This window comes from Schistocerca gregaria, chromosome 4, assembly GCF_023897955.1.
Source record: "Schistocerca gregaria isolate iqSchGreg1 chromosome 4, iqSchGreg1.2, whole genome shotgun sequence".
Classification (NCBI taxonomy): Eukaryota; Metazoa; Arthropoda; class Insecta; order Orthoptera; family Acrididae; genus Schistocerca; species Schistocerca gregaria.
The window spans coordinates 784,729,559-784,750,177 of NC_064923.1; the positions used below are offsets into that span (position 1 = coordinate 784,729,559).

Genomic DNA, 20,619 nt, shown 5'->3' on the forward strand with positions numbered 1-20,619 from the left:
CTACGTATTCATTTGTTGCTACGATCTAGTTATCTTTCGTATGAACTTCTTTGTTGTGAACTTCTGCCTGTGTGTCACATGGACTCATGGAATGTTCGTAAGGGTTTAAAAGTTTGGTGGTTATTCTGGTGGAACTACTAGTAGTGTATGAAATGCCTTTCTCCGCGACCAAGGGCTAATAACAGTACATAAAAAAGTGTCCCTGATATCGCAACATACCTGTAGAGCAACTGTTCGGAGACACCGGCACAAACCTTATATTTGCAACAGTTTTAACGCAAACTTGAAGGTTTGTACATATGATGTAGGGAGCCTTCTGTTTGGGATAGTGTGATGTGTTACAGGTAACCAGAGATGCAAAATACAAACGAAATGGGTTGCTGTGCTCTGAACTTACTGCCACATACTAGCACTGAATATATGTAGTAGCAGTGATAATGTTACTAACATGTGTAGAGCCACGTAACTGTTCAGAAACCAGAAACTATAGTTCATTATATTCGAGATAACGATGCTGAGTATTAACAAAATTGTTAATATAAACATTCTCGTATAGACAACTACAGTATGTAAACTTTTCATGGTTGCTTATAGGAGGAATTGGGATGGATGGAGAAGAGTAGTTCTAACTACAATCTAGACTACTTCTGGGAGAGGACGTTTTGTCTCAAGTTCAGCAGTCGCTGCAGCCATGCTTTGTGCTACAAACAGGACATCTGCCCTCATTGTGGGCCCTGAGCCTACTTTTTCTGGGTAGTGCATTAAATGGGGACAACTTTGCCACATTTTTTTTTTTTTTATCCTACCAGCTTTCATAATGCAAAAGACGTATTTCAAACTAACCTAAAAGATAGGTCTTCGTCGCTAGTATCATATTATGGTTACAGACAACAATTTAGGTATGTACTTATGCACAAAACGCGTTTGGCAAAGTAATCTCACAAGTCGGTCCACTTTGTCAGCTGTTAAAATAAATGGAAATCGCCGAAACACTACAGAAAAAAAAATTTAATGCATTGAAAGCAATTTACACATTAGTAAGATCCACTTTAATGCATTTATTTATTTATGCATGCTTTAATGCAAAGATAATTACTGAGGTTATACGCCAAGGTACACATAAAAATTCAAATCTTAGAAATTAAGTTTGACTTTTCATCAGATAAGAAAGTTTTGTCCTAAAGCAGAAGTAGATAGACTCATCACTGCTGTAATGGTAGTTGCTGTGTGTGTTCTGCTTCAGTCTCCCCCTCCCCACCCTCCTCCAGTTTGGTTTGTTGCAGAGGTGCTCTGAAGAGATTGATAGATCATCAAGTGTGATTCGTCGAACATATTCTCCAGGTGCCACATCAGTTCTCCTCCTCTTCAGCCAACTTTGACTACAATTGCTGCAACAGGCTTGAATTCATGAGTGTGCTATCACCATCAGCTCTCTCCATCCAGGATTCTAGACTAAACTTCCTCAGAATGTAGTGGCACAATACCACATTTCTTGACTCATGAAATGTTAGATTTCATTTTCTTCCCTTCATCCAAATCAATGAAAAGTTTAGCCAACGGTTTGGAAAATGCAATTTTTTCAAGTGTCGTGTTTGTCTTATGTCGTATGGCTGTCTATTTCCTTTTATATGGAGCGAAGACTGAAATGTCCAGAGGTTTACATAAATGAGTTGACACTGGGAGCAAGAACACAAAGTGAATGTTGTGAGTTGTGCATACCTTGATAACTGTTACATTTACATGCCTACTAAGATTGCCCATGGCAAAACTAAATGGAGAAACCACATTTCATAATGCAGAGCATCAAACTTGTCACATTTTGCTCCTTTTGGCCATCCTAAATTCACATATCCGAAAACTGCTTTGTACAACAAAACAATTGAGAAGGAAGCAGTTCTCATGGCGCCAAAGCTGCAAATATTAAAGAAATATCTGTTTTGGTAGAATTTATAACTTTTTCTGGACACTTGTATCATCTATGAAATATTTTTTTGGACCCTGGCTCATCAGTTAAATTTGTCTCATTGTAGTTTAATGTATAGGCTTGAGGTACTCCTTCTAATGAGTCTTTCTAATGACTAGAGTATGTTTTAATTTGGACTACTTCATTAGCTCTAGTGCAAGAAATATTTTGGCTTTATGTCGATTCGTGAAAGAATGGCACCAGCCATCACCAGGTAATGTATTTTTAAATTGTGTAACCTGCTTCCCAGTCAAATCCAAGAGGTTTTTCATGATGAGCTGTAGATCAAGAGCATCAAGAGGCATTCCCCAATCTGTACAAATAAAGATTTGTTCAAGGATCTGTTCTTCTTCTTTTTCTTCACTGCTCTGTGCAGCCTGACACCCTGGTCTTTTTAAATGGCACGCTGTACTTTGTTTTCAATTGTTCTTCAGAAGATATTGAACTGATTCTGCTGCTTTTCCACTGCTCATTTGTTTATTAATCACTACAGATATAGCTATTCTGTCCTATACCTATGTATTCCCTGTTTGGGTGTAATGAGGCTTGGCATGTTAAGAACCTGTACAGAGACACAAAAATACTAGGGAAAAAAAGAAAAAAGTGAGAGAGGCAAGAAAAGGCAAAATTCTAAATTGGCAAAGTTGACCCATTTTCACCAAGCTTCCTGCTGCAACATTGCCAAGTTATATTACTATACTAAATACACCACACAATTTTATTTCAGGCAGCGATTCTGAAATGTAATTATATACTGTGCTGAACAGAAGAAATAGTTTTCACTTAAGAAAGGCACCAACAAAGTACAGGAAACAATGAATAAACCTAAAATGTGCACCAGATCTGTTGTTCGTTGTTTCCCCTGTGCAATGAAATCATTGGCACCTTTACTGGAAGTTTAAAGGAAGTTGGTGGGGTGCCCAGTATAATCCTATTCTAAAAGTGACAAAATTTCTCTGCTTTGCAAAGTTGTTCCAGCTTACAGCAGTTGTTGGTTTCACCCGCAATGGATTTATTACTACCTCATTGCTCATGCTAGCACTGAACACGACAAACTGGAATGAAACATGTATTTCGGTACTCAATAGCTCTGTGATACAGCACATAGTATTGTTTGATTATTAATGTTGTCAGTGGGCAGAAACAAAATGATATTGGTCTGAAGTCGTCTTGCTTCAGAAATTGGAAGCCCAATGCTCCAGAAAAGTTGTACAATTAGTATCCGTAGCAAAGTTAAAATTATACATGTATTATCTCAATACAAAGCATAGACCGTCCCATGACACCATGAACAAAGTACACCAATATGTCATTTTCTATGGTATGTAGCAAGGTGAGACTGAATAGGCAAACAGCCCAGTGACAACTATATCCCACGTAAATTAACCATGTTAGGCAAATGCCTTAGTAAATGGTTATTCCATGTCAAAACACGAAATAATTCAAGGATTTGTAACCCTCTACCTCAGATTTTCACAAAACTTTGCATATTTGCTTATACTTACAATGTAAGAACTTTATTTTATATTGAATTTTAAATGTAGTGATATTCTGATAACTGGGCTCTGCAAGAATGTCAGTGCAAAATGGCACTTATCTACATAAATGCCCAGATGTTTATCAAGCTTTTGATATGGTTTTTTTCCCCCTCCACGTTAAGTAAGGCATATAGTTAACTGATATCCAGTTATTGAAGCAATAAAGTTTCAAGGAATATTTTTAAAAAATATTAATGAATGTCAGTTTTCAATTTCAGGTAAATTGCGACAATGTGGAAAAATGCTTATATCACGTTTATCCAACCTGCTGGGAACCTGATTTTGGTCTTAAATAATCCCCTAGATTGTCGGTTTTCAAATAAAATAAAATAAAATTTTTAATGGGTCTTCAGCTAATTGACACACACATCTGAAATCAAAATACATTTGGCTGTGATGGAAAAGGGTCATTTTAAGTAAGTTTATCCACTCACTGCCTCAGATGCAAAGGTATCAAATTAGAATATTTAAGTATAATTCATTCTAGGCAGGCAAGTTAACTTTAAATGTGAACATTTATTTCCTTTCATTTGATTAATTCAGTGATTTGTTAAGGACCATAATATATATACGATTTACGTGGTCAGCTAGTCACCTGCTCACAGTGACAAAAAAAAATATCCTTAGACAGCAGTAACTTTTATAGGCATAATAAACAGTGCAACAATTTCTGAAATTAGTTGTTGAGAATAACTGGTATAAAATAATTAGTCTATTTGGCCTCAGTTGCTCTTTGTCTTTCTGTGAGACAGGTCATATCTGTTTGTGGTGCACCCCTATCATTCCACTTGTATAAAGCATGTTTTAAGTGAATTAGTGCTCATTTAATTGCAACAGAAAATGTGAATTCAGGCACTGTTGGAAAATTAATAAAAACACCATGTCATTTGGCAATCTATACCTTAGTAAAAACTCTACAAAAGCAGAAGAGTTGCGTGAAGGCCAGTGAGATTTGATAATTCTGTGATCCACAAGATAAAGAAACTGCTACTGTATGTAGACATCAAAGATACTATTACTTAAAAGTTTTTGAAAGTCATCAAATAACTTTTTGTGATCCTTTCAAAAAACAGACAAACAGTTAAAAAGTCTTTGAGGTCAGTTTTCTTGTCGTCTAAAACATTAAGTGCTAAGAGAATCTATGTAAAACCAGGTCAAAAACTGTGCGCACCATGTCGTAAGATTTGTGAACAGAAAACTGACGTCAGTGACAGAAACAGAAGTGATGCAGGTGACTTGGATGTAACATTTCACGAATCAGTACTAAAAAGTCGGAGTATTGAGGGCGCAAATAAAACTTTACATGATTTGTGGTATTCTCACTTAAAACTTCTCTCCATTTCAAATCACAGGAAGGCTATTGCAAAAATAAGTTAGCAAAAGAGAGAAGCATGTTTCAGAAAGAAAAATGTGTCCGCATTAGGTTGCAGTATTGAAGATTCCGACTGCGGAGGAGAAAAATTTGATGATGAAATTGTTAAACAAAGGCCAAGATTCTGATGCCATGATATTGTTAATGAAAGAAAAAGTGGCTAGTGTAAGAATACCTGAAAAAATTCAAAATTTAACTTTAGCTCCACCCTCTTGGTCAGAAGAAAACATGATGTCAGAATTTAGTGTTAGTGAGAATGTGGTTCGACAAGCAAGGCAACTGAAGACAGAAATGGGTACAGAATGAGATTTTCACTCTGCAGCGGAGTGTGTGCTGATGTGAAACTTCCTGGCAGACTAAAACTGTGTGCCGGACCAAGACTCGAACTCGGGACCTTTGCCTTTTGCGGGCAAGTGCTCTACCAACTGAGCTACACAAGCACGACTCACGCCGTCCTCACAGCTTTACTTCTGCCAGTACCTCATCTCCTACCTTCCAAACTTTACAGAAGCTCTCCTGCAAACCTTGCAGAACTAGCACTCCTGAAAGAAAGGATATAGCGGAGACATGGCTTAGCCACAGCCTGGGGGATGTTTCCAGAATGAGATTTTCACTCTGCAGCGGAGTGTGCTCTGATATGAAACTTCCTGGCACACAGTTTTAATGTGCCAGGAAGTTTCAGAAATGGGTATTTTATCAATTTCTAAACCAAAAAGGGGAACACTATTGCCCATGAAGTGGCAAAGATGTGACTGATTTCTACCAAAACGATGCATATACTCAAATGTTACCAGGAGCAAAAGGCAAAGTTAGCATTCAGAAGAATGTGCATATGCAAAAAAACTCATCCTTTGCAACTTGAGAGAGGGTTCCCTTGTTTTACATAGGAGAATCCAAACATTAACATTTTATGTGCTGTTGGTGTACGTAAATCATCATCATTAAGCAGAATGTATTACTTCAATGAAAAAGATATGAAGTTAACAGAATATAATTTGACACAGTGGATTAAAAACAGAGATCCTTATAAGAAGTTTCATTGATAGTTTCAGGGATCTTCACTGCTGAACATGTACTTTTTAAATTAACATTAGTGTGGCTAGAACAATTGCTGTTTAAAGATGCTAATTTGACATTGTAAATGAAGTTAGTGTGTAATGAAGATTTTTCAGTTGAATTTATAACTTTTGGCTCTTTACTTTCATGAGGCAGTCTTACTGTAGGTTGTCAGTTTACATAATCTGATTTGAATGATCTTCTGAACAATGATGTGATGTATGTTAAATGAACATTGAATACCTGTCAAAACTCGTGGTGCTTCTTCTTTTTTCTTTTCCTTTTAAATAATCTCAGAGTTTTGATATAAATACATCTTGTTTCAGCTGTCAGAAAGTGTTTTACATTTTGAAAAATCATTGTTTTGTCCACAACAGCTTGGTTTATTTTTTTGTATTCCCATATGTCAAGAATAGTTATTAATTTTTTCCATTAAAGAAACATCCCTTCTGTGACATCTGGCGAAATATGACAGTGACACATTGTAAATAAGATACTTCCTATTATTATTATTATTATTATTATTATTATTATTATTATTATTATTATTATTATTTTGTTGGAAGTAATGCAATCCAAATGTCAAACTTTAGTTGTGTCATTTACGTTTGTAAAAAATTTCCATTTTTCCCCCCCTCAAACTACATGAAGTAAGTACGTGGAGAAATTTTGCATTGATTGTTGCCATGCAGCAAGTAACAAGTAGAAAAAGTTGTAAAAGTCAGAAGCAGTGAGTGTCAGGTATGGATGATCTCCCCCCCCCCCCCCCCCCCCCTGTCACAATACAGAGTATTGTGATTTCAGATTTATTTTTGTGTCCGTTTGTAGAAAACCCATTAATAGTTTTATTTTAAGACAATGGGTGCTGTATTGGGAAGTATTTAAGATCATTTATAAGTTCCCACTAGCTTGGATAAATTTGATATAAGCATTTTACAACATGTCTGTACTTTTTCCAGAAATTGGAAAGTGACACCCCTCCCCCTTACCACCCCCCCCACACGGCTTAAATAATTACATGTCTGTTATGTATGTGCTTCTCTTAACTTGTGAAAAAAATATGTATATAATTCAAACCGGAAGCTTCATGAACACCTGTGTTATTTATGTAGATAAATACCATTTTGAGTTGACATTCTTATCGAATATCGCTAAATTTAAAATTTGATATAAGAAAAAGTTTTAGTCTGAGAGCACAAAGAGTTTGCCCAAGTCGTATAAGCAAATTTGCAAAATTTCATGAACTTCTGAGATGAAGGGTGACTCATCCTGTGTGATTCAATGTGGAAAAGCTAAAGGTATGAAATTTATTTTCAAGTTGGGAATGCATTTGATATTAAGATATTACCATTGGTAACACATGAAATTTGTGCCAGGCTGGGACTCGATCCCAGATTCCATGTTCTAAAGCGGTCACCTTAACCACTTCAACTATTCGAGCATGCTTCCAGGTCCGACCCAAACTTCCGTATGTCATACTACTCTATAATCACATTGAATGCAACTTTACTTGAGTTTCCACTACAGTGTTTCAAGGAGACAAACTTATTTAATGTTAGTATTACAATTGTCATTTTGCCTATCGTGGCTTGTGCTGGTAACCTCACCGTTGGGGTCCATAAGATCCCTACCGCTATTGAGGGTTGTAATACTTATCTTTAACAATATCTGAAGAAACAGACATTGGTTACAATCTTACAGCTGGACTAAATTTATTCACAATTGTGGACTCTTTCTGACATCAGCTATGTTAGGTATGAAGGTATTACCTATTGGTGACATAAAAATGTATGCCAGCCTGGGACTTGAAGCTGGATTTCCCACTTGCCACAAGCAGTCACCTTAGCTGCTTCAGCAATCAGAGCAGACTTAAAGCACTGACTCAACGGATGACTGTAACACTAATGTTGAATACATTTGTCTCCTTCAAACCCCATGGGGAATTCAAGTAAAGTTGCAAGCAATGAAGTCATAGACAGTATGACATGAGGAATATCGGGTCAGTCCTGGAAGTGTGCTCAGATAGCCCAGGTGGTCAGGGCGACCGCTTGTAACCAGCAGGAAACCTGAGTTCAAATCATGGTCCAAGACAAATTTTTACATGTCACCAACAGGTAATATCTTTATACCTAATCTTCATACCTAAACATAAGAGCTATTATTACTTAATTTTCTGGAATTAGATGAACCACAGCTATCTGCTTGAGGAGCAAGTCGCGGTGTGTAATTTGTGGAATCTGGTAATAAAAATCATTAAACAGAAAGGACTGTTCAGGGGATATAAGCATACAAATGTTAAATTAAACTAAGGCTAGGATCTGTCTAGAATATCTGTAGCCTGATTTCCACATTTGTGCCATGTCTTAACACACCTTTTGTGTTATTAAAAAAAGCTATGAGGTGAATTGTGAAAAGCTGTAGCACATAATAGACAAATCTCCGAGTATTTTGGTGCATATCATTTACATACATTGTGTATCGAATGGGAAAATTCAAGGGGGCACATAGTACCTTATACTGACAGTTTGTTTGTAAGGAGGTGAAGACAACAGAAGTGAATACGATATAATAGTTTTCATAACAGATATATCTGTAGCATAGCCTGGGAGGTTTGTTTTTACACTATGTTGAAGAAACTGTGTTAAATGATGGACAACTCCCCTGCAGGTGCTTTGGTTCATTTTATATACATGGTGAGTATAATTAAAGTTAAACTTTCAAACCACTGTAGGAATAACATCAGTGGTCAGAATGACATCAAATTGCAATGGAATATTACCAGAGAAGGGGGGAAAGCATACGGCAGAAGAAACGATGACGACAAATGAATCATACAACAATGCCTGAGATGTATGTTTAATGTTAAACAAACTACTACTGAGGGTGCATAGGTGTACAGGTGTGATACTATTAGTTACGTAAGCCCACCCACCATGGCAAGGTCATATCACATTGGATGGGAAAATAGGTTTTCAGTTGTCCTGAGGCTAAAAACTGCATAAAAAGCTTCAATCACATTGGTTTTTAATTGTTCTGAGGCCTAAAACCACATAAAAAGCACCAGTCAAAATCAAATCACATTATTAATTTCCGTGTGACTGGCACAAAATATGTTCAGATGCTGTCCACCATTTTCTGCAAGTTGAAATTGAGAAACAGCATGTTGCATTACTGATCGAAGTGCTTCCGGGGTCACATTCAGAATGTGTTGCACAGATCATGCCTTCAATGCAGCTAAGTTTGCAATTGGAACGCTAAACACAACACCTTTGAGATAGCCCCACAGATTAAATGGCGGCTGATAACTCTACAATTTCTGAATAGCGCTTCAGCAGTTGCTTAACTGGAATTGCAATGTGCGTATGTGTGCCACCTTGCATAAAAATGATCCCATCCACACGTCCAAGCTATTGAGAGCTGGAAAGACGTGATTGCGCAATAGACACTCGTAGCACTTACCAGTGATAGTACAGGTAACAGGACCACCTGTCTCTTTCGAAAAATGTGGCCCTATGGTAAATGACGCCGTAAACTTGCATCACACAGTGACCTTTTCAGGATGAATTGCTAAAGGTTGAATTGGGTGTGCTTTTTCTGTTGCCCATAATCAAAAATTCAGTGTATTGACATATCCTGTCAGATGGAAGTGGGCTTCGTCTGTCCACAAAATCTTCCATGGCCAATCATTGTCCACATCCATGCGAGCAAGAAATCCTGAAGCAAAGTTGTCTCTTGCGGGCAGGTCAACAGGAGGCAAATCGTGCCCACGGGTAATTTTGAATGGATGGCAAAGAAGGATGTTTCGTAGGATCTTACACTCTGTGCTCATGGATGTGTCCAATGTTCGGGCAATTCTCCGTGCACTACATGTTTGCACACCACCACTTGTCTCGTCTTGCATTGCTGTGGCCATTGCTTCCACTGACGCGAAACAATTTGTTTCCTCCCTCTATCAGCTTGCACACTAAAAGAACCTGTCGCTTTGAATTCCCGAATCATTTTCTCCAGACCCATGGCAGTCATTGGACCAACGCCTTTTCTCATACTCTTCAGTGTCCGGAACTTCTGCAGAGCGATGTGTGCACAATCATCGTTTTTTTAATACAGCTTTACAAGCAGAGTTCGATACTGCATTGAGACAGTCATGGCAAACATCACAGGCACGAAAGGAGGAAAAGCCGTGTATGCAGCATGTTTATACCAACTTCAGTGGTTCGTGTGCATGGCAAGTGTTTTCATTTACATGTTCTGGCACATACAGCGCCAGCTATTGATAAATTTTCACACTTATTTTTTTCTTCTGCCATACATTTTCACCCTTCTCTGATAATATTCCGTTGCAATTTGACGTCATTCAGGCCAGTGGTGTTATTTCTACAGCATTTTGAAAGTTTAATTAAAATAACCACCTTGTATATATCATATATCAACTATAAAAAAAAATGCAAGGGGAAATTGTTATGAAAGTTAAAAACTGCAACAGAAAAGCAGTATTATGTAATATATAAACGTATCAAACAAATACTATGGTGCATATTTTGTACATACATTTACTTAAACTACGAAAAATACAGAAGCGTGGAGCTGCATAACTTTTGTCCCATTTATGTACTGCAACACCCATGTTTTGTGCGTGCGTACTCTAAACGCAGTGTTAGAATTTCTAGACGTTAGAATTTCTTGAGGTGTCAAAAGTGTCCTGTACAAAATCTGCAAATCAGTGCAGGATATTGTTCTTACAACCCTTCTCTTGGACAAACATATACTTTGGTAATACAGTTGTGTCAAAATATGGGATAAACCAGGAGGGTCTGCTGCCATAAGTCAGCTTTAAACTTTTCCATGGCATAAAAATATAACTAAAATGGTAGAAATTCATTATAATTAGTATTGAATCTAACTGCACAACTGCTGGAAAGTGGGTGTATTGGACGAAGACTTACTAAAATCTAACAAAACAACCCGCGTCGAAAAAATGGTTCATCTTTTGAAGCAATCCATGAATCGATGCAATTTGTGACTTCTTCATGAGATTGGAAGTGTTGGTCCGCCATTGATCTAAACACGTGATTGTCAGAGGGAGCAATGTCTGGAGAATTTGTTGGGTGGGGTAGGACTTCCCATTTAAACATTTCCAAGTACATTTTGACCTCTTTTTGCAACATGGGGTCGAGCATTGCCGTGCTGCAAAATCACTTTATTGTGCCTCTCACTGTATTGCGGCCATTTGTCTTTTAATGCTCTGCTCAAGCGCATTACTTGCATTGGATAACGAGCACCTGTGATTTTTTTCACTTGGTTTTAACGCCTCATAGTACACACTGCCGAGCTGGTCGCACCAAATGCAGAGCATTTGGAGCCATTAATATTCCGTTTGGCCATCAAAGTGGAAGCATGGCCGGGATATCTCCATGATTTTTTGCATTTAGGGTTATCGTAATGAACCCATTTTTTGTCCCCGGTCACAATGCAATGCAGAACTGTTCACAAACACCATTCAACATCTCTTGGTTTCAGCTCACATGGGACCCAAGTTCCTTCTTTCTCAATAATGTCCATAGCCTTGAGACGTTTTGAAATGGCTTGCTGTGTCACTCCCACTAATTGTGCCACTTCTTCTTGAGTTTGACGCATGTCTTCACTCAGCAATGTCTCCAATTCTGCCTTCACTAATAGCATCCTTACCTTTTGTACTTGAGAGCATTCGATGAGACTCAGCCGCTGTTTTCTTCACATTGAAATAAAACAGTAACACCTCCCACAAATGACGAGAATTAGGCTCGTAAACTGACATTTTCAATCAAGAACAACTTTATGATGCAAACACAAATCGACCAATGTTTGAATGAGGATATGTTGACCGAGGTCCAAGCTCACTGCCTGTCATCTGCGATCTGTTTCTTTCGACTGCTACTTACCAGTGTCGCCACGTATTGGCAAATGGCAGAAGCAAAGTTGTACACCTCATAACTAACACCACAACACAGAAACCATAAAAATTTGCAGTAACATCAATTTCAATACACAAGATCACTTCATTGTCACAATAACTAACAAAAACCAACACACAAAATTAAATCTCCAACCATAAAAAACACACAACACTAATCATTCTAAACCATAAAAAGAACCTATTGCCTATAAACGCCAACACCAAAATAACTCACTAAGCAATCACCACAACCTCTTCCAGTATTACTATACACAAATAGCTTTCAAGGTGTCGAATATCAATAACAACACTCACAATTTAGAAACACAAACTTCCTGCACTAGAGTTCACCACCACTTACTTCAACAAGTCCTCTGTAATCATGATACATTATAAATACACAGTGCCACTATGACTTCACTGTTATGTCAGAAGTCAAAGTAGACGAGTGGTACTGAAGTCCCAGTTGACCTAAAATAAGATCCTGACGACGTGAAAACACACAACATAGCACATTATCAACTGAGTTATGTAGCTAAAGTGTATAATGTAATATGAATGATGTAATAATATTGGTTATGAAAGTGCTATATTGCTAATGTCACATAATCTATTTTGTAAAAGTGTAGAATACAATATATTTCAAATTAACTGCTAACTAATCGTATCCCAAACTAACTACAGCCCTCCTCATCTGCTGCACTATGAAAATAAGCTTTAGACACGGCATTTAAAAAGATGGCCCACAAATTTAACTACATCCAATAATCTATACTGCATATTGATCAAACCATCAATTCTTGATGTATTAGTTATTGTAAGCAAATTCAATCATACAAACTGTTTTCCTTTCAAAATATTTTTGCATACCACAGTGTACATCTCACCTATGCAGCTGAAGTGAAGTTGGCAAAGCAGTTTTCAATTGGATTTAAGTGATGCATTTTCTTTACTGAATTTTTTCATCCTTCCTTCAATTTTGATGCAGTCACATTCAAAACTTTCACCATATAACTCAAGCAAATAGGGTTTATATTATTGCATATGTTTATTGCCTCGTGGCACCATTTGAGTGCATTCTCAATTGAAGCATGGAATACAGTGCAGGGTGTCTTGTTATTGGCTCTAAAATCCAGGGTGGAATAATAACATTATTATGAAAAGGATAGTTGCCACTCACCATATAGTGGAGATGCAGAGTCACAGATAGGCACAACAAAAAGACTGTCACAAAATAAGGTTTCTCTGGCAGCTGAAGTCTGGCTTCAGCTGCCAGACTGTGGTCATCCATGTGTGAGTTGTGTGGCACCAATGGCCCAGCAGTCTGGTCCCTTAAACCCATCAATCCAACCCAACCATTCTTTGACTTTACATGTTCCATGTATTGTTACTTTTGTATCCAAACTTAGTCTAGTAAATAAAAGCACACACAAAAGGGAATTTTATTATGTTTTACATCATGCATTGCATTAGCGGGATGCATAAGTGACTGTTCATGACAGACAGCATAAACCAGTCTAGACCATACTGGGCATTTCATCTGCCGCGTAGACAGGGGAGGTAGTACCAGTGACATGTTACACTTTCATCATACCATCAGATATTCCTTTGGAGCCACTTAAGAGTTCTTCATCCGCAGAAGGTACTAATATATGCCAGGAGAATGCCCATATGTGTAACATTAGGGCTGAAGTAGAACTTTGAATAAATTATGTAAAATTAAGAACAATTTTCTGTATTAGCAAAATGGCTTATTATTATTGTTATTATTATTATTATTAAATAAATTCAATAAAAGCTTGCTGCAAACAAAATTCATTTTTGTGATATTGATAACTGACTAGGAAACAGTAATTTCTTTGCAAATGAATAATGCGTGTCAAATAAAGATAATTGTGTTCTCAACCTGAAGATCAGCTGGAACACTGCAGTGGGCATGGTCCTATTGGATGTGGTAAACCCTTTTAATTCTCCTGTCTCTGCAGTGACTTACACAACCAGTTACCTAGGAACCAGCAGGTTAATGTGGATTTGAACCACAATGCAACATGATGTTTTTCACGTATACAAATTATTTCTTGAGGTGAAATATGTTGTGACAAAATCCTAAGACCTATTGACAGTTTAATGCTGAACCTGTGAATTTCTTGTCTGACATTTGTCCACTTAGCAACTGACATAGGCACACTTTAAAAAATCAGAAATTCACACAAGGTCCTGAGCTTAAGATTTGATATTTGTTGAAGTTTCGCATGTTCGTGGTACCTCTTGGCTCTGATGCAATGCTTAGCAGCCATTCACACTGTTTGTGGAGGAAATGGTAGAATCTCCATTGCCAATGTTTCAAGGGCTTGTCGAATGTTGCTCCCTGGTGATGGTTGGCAAACAGATTTATTTATTACTAGGCGTTACTCGCATATCAGTAGTTTTGTTGTGGTGAGTGATGGTGACCAAGTAAGCTGCTGTATGTGCAATAACATCAGCTGCCCTCGTGTGTCTGCGTATTTGGGTAAGCACAGCGCATGATGTGCTGAGCATTGTGTTCAGAGGGGAGGGCCAGGAGTGCACATCTATGTATCCCTGCTATTGAAGTAGTGTGAACGTATAGATTAAACACACTGACGATTGTATTCATTACTTGGTTTGGTTTCATGTAGCACATATGAACCAAAAAATCATTTTCACAAATATGATGAAATTCAAAAGTCAAAGAGTAAATAGTTTTCCCTAATTCACGTAATATTCTTCAAGCCAATAAGTATCGTGTACTACAAACTTCCCAGAGTAGGCCGTGTTTTCCTCAGGGTTCAAGCTATCACGTTACCAAAATTCATCGAAATTGTATCTGTCGTACAGTGGCATGATTTTGCAGATACAGTACAATGACATAATTTTTCAATCACATTCAGTGATACATGTGAACATTCGTCTGTGATTAGCTTCTTTTCCTTTCAACATTTTGTGGCGGGTGTCAGCAAGAAAAAGTTTCGTAGGTTTGAAGTTATTTGTAAACTTTGTAGCAAGTCACAAATTTCTCTTGTTCTCAAATACTGGATGAATAAATTATGGGTATTTGTGTATCTTGTCCTACACTTTTCATCCCCATCTCTTTGATAGGTAGGTAGTTCTTACCCCTACAGTTGACTTTTTCCTAACAGTAAGCAATGTTTGTACTAAGTTTGGTTGAAATTAGCACAGTTGTTTCAGAGGAGATGTGGAACATACATAAATTTTTATAATGTGTATGGATATCTCTTTTCTGTTATCCAGTTTGATGAAGTAAAGCCTATACATAGCCCAAAGCTGTATTAAAGTTACCTGCGAAAACTATAGTAGCTGTGGAGATAAGCATGTTCAAAGACAGACACACACATTTACGACAGTGTTACAGATCTGTTATTAGCATAGATATGCATTATCATAATAACTTGAAATACTGTTTATACAATAACGTGTTATAAATTTGATTGTGAACAAGCCCTTACATAGCTTCATGTAAAGTTGTGTTCTTGTGACCTATATAGATAAATGATATTGCGTGACCTCACTGTTCTCTATAGACAAATTAATATGACTTGACCATTTTTGGCCTCATCCTAAATGAAGCAAATTCTAATTGGAATTTTATTCCTTATGTGGAAAATCTGTAAAGCTTAAAGAGCAATATCTAATCATCCAGCTTTCAAATTAAAAATACTGTAGCCATCTGTTGTAGTAATGTGTATATTTTAATTTATAGTATATTTCTCTTTTGTTTCAGGAAATTGGTATAAGGAAAGACACATGTAAACAATTTCACATCAAGAATGATTGATCAAAATAAATTAATTGAAACTTTTGTATCTCTGGGGCTCAGTGAGCAGAAAGCAAAGGAAACAATAAAGAATGAAACAATAACGCAAAACTTGAAACAAGCAGTTGATGAAGCAGAGAAATTGGGTGGTGTACCAGATGAAAGTAAAATGCTCCTTTACCAGTTAGCAAGTAAAATTAAAAAGCAAACTGCTCACCATATACCCATGATTGTGAATTACATCTATTCCAGAAAAATTGATTCGAATGAGAGACTTGATGCAGCATTAGAGTATTTACTGTCTCATCTCAAAGACGAATTAAACCTGTCTTCCTTTGAAGAAGCCTGTGGCGTTGGTGTAGTCGTAACTCCAGAAGAAATTGAAAATTCAGTCGAAGAAATCATTGCTGCTCATAAAAATGAATTATTAGAAAAGAGGTATCAGTTCAATTTAGGAATTATTATGCAAGAGGTGAGGAAACGCTTAAAATGGGCTGACGGAAAAGCACTTAGGAATGAAGTGGACATTCAGATTTTAGATTTATTAGGCCCTAAAACAGAAGCTGACTTGTTAAGCCACAATAAATCAGATAAGAAAGTTAAAAGTGCAAAAAAGGGAGGCAATTTGGTGAAGATGAAAGAAACTGAGAAGACTGCTGATGCAAAAAATGAAGTTGAAGGTGCTTCTATAGGAGATATTATGAAAAAATTAAATTTCCACAAACCTGGAGAAAATTACAAAACAGAAGGCTATGTCATTACACCAAACACTTTCAACATTCTCAAAGATCATCTGAAGGTTACCGGTGGACAAGTGAGGACAAGGTTTCCACCGGAGCCTAATGGAATTTTACATATTGGTCATGCAAAAGCTATCAACATTAATTTTGGTTATGCTGCGGCACACGAGGGTGTTTGTTTCTTGCGATATGATGACACAAATCCAGAAAAGGAAGAGGAGAAATTCTTTGTGGGCATCAGAGAAATGGTGAACTGGCTAGGATACAAGCCATTTCGGATTACTCATTCGTCCGATTACTTTGATCAGTTATACAAGTGGGCAATAGAACTTATAAAAAAGGATTTAGCCTATGTTTGTCACCAGAGTTCAGATGAGATCAAAGGCATTAACGCCCCACTTTCTCCGTGGAGAAATCGGCCAGTTGAAGAAAGTCTTAAACTGTTTGAGGATATGCGTAAAGGAAAAATAGATGAGGGCAAAGCGACACTTAGAATGAAAGTGACGTTGGAAGAAGGGAAACAAGACCCAGTCGCATACAGAATTAAGTTTTTGCCTCACCATAGAACAGGAGACAAATGGTGCATATATCCGACATACGACTACACTCACTGTTTATGCGACTCTATCGAAAACATAACTCATTCTTTATGTACAAAAGAATTTCAGAATCGCCGTTCCTCGTATTATTGGCTTTGCAATGCACTGGACATTTACTGCCCTGTGCAGTGGGAATACGGACGCTTGAATCTGAATTACACCGTAGTATCCAAACGTAAAATTGCAAAGCTAATTGAGGAGGGTATTGTAAACGATTGGGACGATCCACGTCTCTTTACTTTAACGGCACTGAGAAGACGAGGTTTCCCACCGGAAGCTATAAACAATTTTTGTGCTCAGGTAGGAGTTACAGGTGCGACATCTGTAGTCGATCCTCAGATGCTCGAGGCGTGTGTCAGAGATTCTTTAAATACTACTGCTCCACGAGCTATGGTAGTTATGGAACCGTTGAAAGTGAAGATCCTCAACTTTCCATTTTCTGAGAGTACTCAAATTAAAGTTCCCAATTTCCCCAGTGAACCAGACCGAGGAAGCCATTTTGTTCCATTTGATAGGGAAGTGTTTATCGAGAGAAGCGACTACAGAGAAGAGGACGAGAAAGGATACAGGAGACTGACAAATTCTCAACCGGTCGGCCTGCGCCATGCCGGTTATGTTATTTCTGTGGTGAGGGCCATTAAAAATAGTGACGGCACTGTAACTGAATTGGAAGTACAGTGTCAACCTTCGACAGAATTTAAACCGAAGGCATTTATTCATTGGGTGTCGCATCATATTCCTGTGCAGGTTCGCTTGTATGACATGCTGTTTAAACATAAAAATCCAGAAGACGCCAATGAGGTGCCAGGAGGGTTCCTGTCGGACTGTAACAAAGATTCGCTGAAGATATTGAATGCGTATGCAGATGTTTCTGTGTCAAAAGCTAGAGTTTTTGACAAATTCCAGTTTGAGAGATTGGGTTTCTTTTCTGTTGACCCAGATACAAAAGATGGTTCTTTAGTTTTTAATAGGACTGTTAGTTTAAAGGAGGATGCTAATAAATCATAGATACCATTCATCTAAATTCAATAGTCTTGATGTGTTTGCAGAGTCAGTTGAAGAAGAAATAGTGAGTATACCGTACAGAGTGAGAGGTCCTTCGGGTGGAAGCATTATGACAGATACGCGGAATGCGCGAGTGCTAAGAGTGTTTACCTTTGAGTGGAGCCCCTGTCAAGCATAATTGGTGTGTCCAGCATCATGTGCCATACTTACACATTTTGCAGCAAAGTGGACTCATTGTGACTGTATTTTTGTGAATGTACACTGGAGAGGTTAGGGGCGTGGCCTGTTTGAGGAGAAGTATAGCTCCATAGAAGAGTCGTGGAATGAAAAGCCACCATAACAGAATTGTTAGATGAATGAATACAAAACCGGAAACTTCCTGTAATCTGAAATGATTTCAGAAAAAGAGGAGATAAGTTTCTTTGTTCTTTGGCTGCCTTTTGAGGGCTTCACAGTGGGTGTTGTGAATTCCTTCAAAGATGGGAGCTGGAGAAAAGATAGCCAATTGTGGTGAATGAAATTGATCAGCAAACCCTTGACGTGTGATCCATATTGATCCTGGTCTGTTGTTATCATCTTTCCATATCTCAAGGTCTTTAGAGCATTCACCCTTACCTTATTTTCTGTGGTCTTCTGTATTAATTACAGTTGCATATTTTAACTGACCTACCAGTTCCACTACATTTCCTTTCGGTTCCACGCCACTTCTCCAGAGTTCGTAAATCGCCTCCCCTCACCTCAAACAGGCCGCAGCCAAAACCCCTCCAGCAGGCATGTTGAGTCCACTACAGTATAACATCGGCGGTACGGCACACAATGCTGGACACAACAGTTATGCTTGTTAGACGCTCCCAAAGCTCCGCCCAAGAGCACTGAAAATGAATTCTTACATGATTTGTAATAAGACTAACATCGACATAGCAGCTACTGATGATGATGGGGTGATGACGAGACGACGACGACGACTCACTCACTCACTCACTCACTCACTCACTCACTCACTCACTCACAAGTGTGTTCAAATTCGTACCTTGTAAAAATATGAAAATATTTATTTGGATTGCCTCGTGGCAGAAACTGCTTGAGAAATTAAGCACCAGTGATTGGGTGTGTCATCTGTTGATCCTATATGAAAGTGGATTTTTATGCAAAAGCACCTTCTCGTCTGTTAAATAGAAACAGTTGTTATTTAGAACAGTTATTACATAAAATAAACAATTTCTTGTATGGTTTTTTGTGAACAGTCAAAATGTTTTTATAAAAACTAAAATTCCATTATTCTTGAAATTAACTGGATAGTTATGGATGCCGTAACTTTTGTAGGTGTGCCACTTATGAATTAATAATATAAACTTGACATGCATTCAATTTTATACTTTGCTTTTGGCAAATTTTATCAATCATCTCTCTCTCTCTCTCTCTCTCTCTCTCTCTCTCTCTCTCTCTCTCTCTCTCTCTCTCTCTCTCTCTCTCTGTGTGTGTGTGTGTGTGTGTGTGTGTGTGTGTGTGTGTGGTTTTTTTTTCCCCGGGTTTCGTCCTAGCCCCATGGTTCGCAGAAAACCATGATCATTATTTATAATGCACTAGAAGTGTGATGTAATTTATTTGTAATTGTTGTCTAATTAACATACTGAAATATTATATTTTTTAATATGTGAAATTAAAATATTGTAAAAGAAAACTGCCCTTGTTTTTCTATTTGGTAGAATTTTCTAGTCAATGTTAAATATTTTTTCACATATGTTTCTATGTTTGTGGCAGTGTGCCCACACAACCAGTATTTTACATAGAAAAAAAGCACTTATAGTTGTTATTAAGGATGGAAAACGCAAGCACTTAGCTCGAGAATATAATCAATTACTATATCACAGTTCTGTGGAACATTCTTGCTCCGTGGGTCAACAAACTCATAGCAAACAAATATTTGACGAATCGTAGTGAGTAGTATGTTTTGTCTAAACCATTTAATCATCATAGAGGAGAAAACTGTCATTACATTTTAGCTTGACTCAGATTATGAAAACACAAAAGATCCATATTGAGTTGTGTGAATGCCTCTGCAGTTCGAACAATATTATGAGTGTCTTTCAAGTCCAAAGTCCAGTCTCTGCTGCTTCTTATTTTCATGCCATACAAAATTTAAGAATGAAACTCACTGCACTTTGGAAAGCAAAAGGGGAGTCTGTTTAGGAAAATAAAGCAGCAAAATTGAAAGGACAGTTGCTGAAATGGCAATGCTTACATGGTGCAATTGTGTTAGAGCATACTGTTGATTGGTAAGAAAACTGAAGACCTTGACATATTTCATGTATTTCCTTGGAAATTATGTTTTTGTTAAGAGCTGCTTTTTCAGTGTATACTGTTTATCTTATACTTCACAGAGGAGAAAAAGAAACACACGATCACACTTACAAAGATTAAATAATGATGTGAATAAAGTTAGTGGCAAAGCAAAGTCCCATTATCATTTCAAGAAAACATAACTTAGAAATTATAAAAAATTAGTTTTGTAGTTTTTTATAAATTGTTTAGCAGCACTCAGTGATTTTCCTTTGTCAACAAAATTCTCCAATGTACTAGCCCCTGTTGCAAATGGACTTCCTCATCTACAGCTACACACT

General features: G+C 37.5%; 1 protein-coding gene across 1 annotated transcript; it reads left to right on the forward strand.

The window, feature by feature from the left end:
- Positions 1-30: 30 nt before the first annotated feature.
- LOC126366015 (probable glutamine--tRNA ligase) lies at positions 31-19,679 on the forward strand. The gene is made up of 2 exons (XM_050008872.1): positions 31-289; positions 15,622-19,679. The coding sequence occupies exon 2, from the start codon at positions 15,668-15,670 to the stop codon at positions 17,999-18,001; it is 2,334 nt and encodes a 777-aa protein (XP_049864829.1). The 5' UTR covers positions 31-289; positions 15,622-15,667; the 3' UTR covers positions 18,002-19,679.
- Positions 19,680-20,619: the final 940 nt, after the last annotated feature.

What these genes read in the sequence shown, in the direction of transcription:
- LOC126366015 (XM_050008872.1), top strand. Translation starts at nt 15,668, where the DNA reads ATGATTGATCAAAATAAATTAATTGAAACTTTTGTATCTCTGGGGCTC.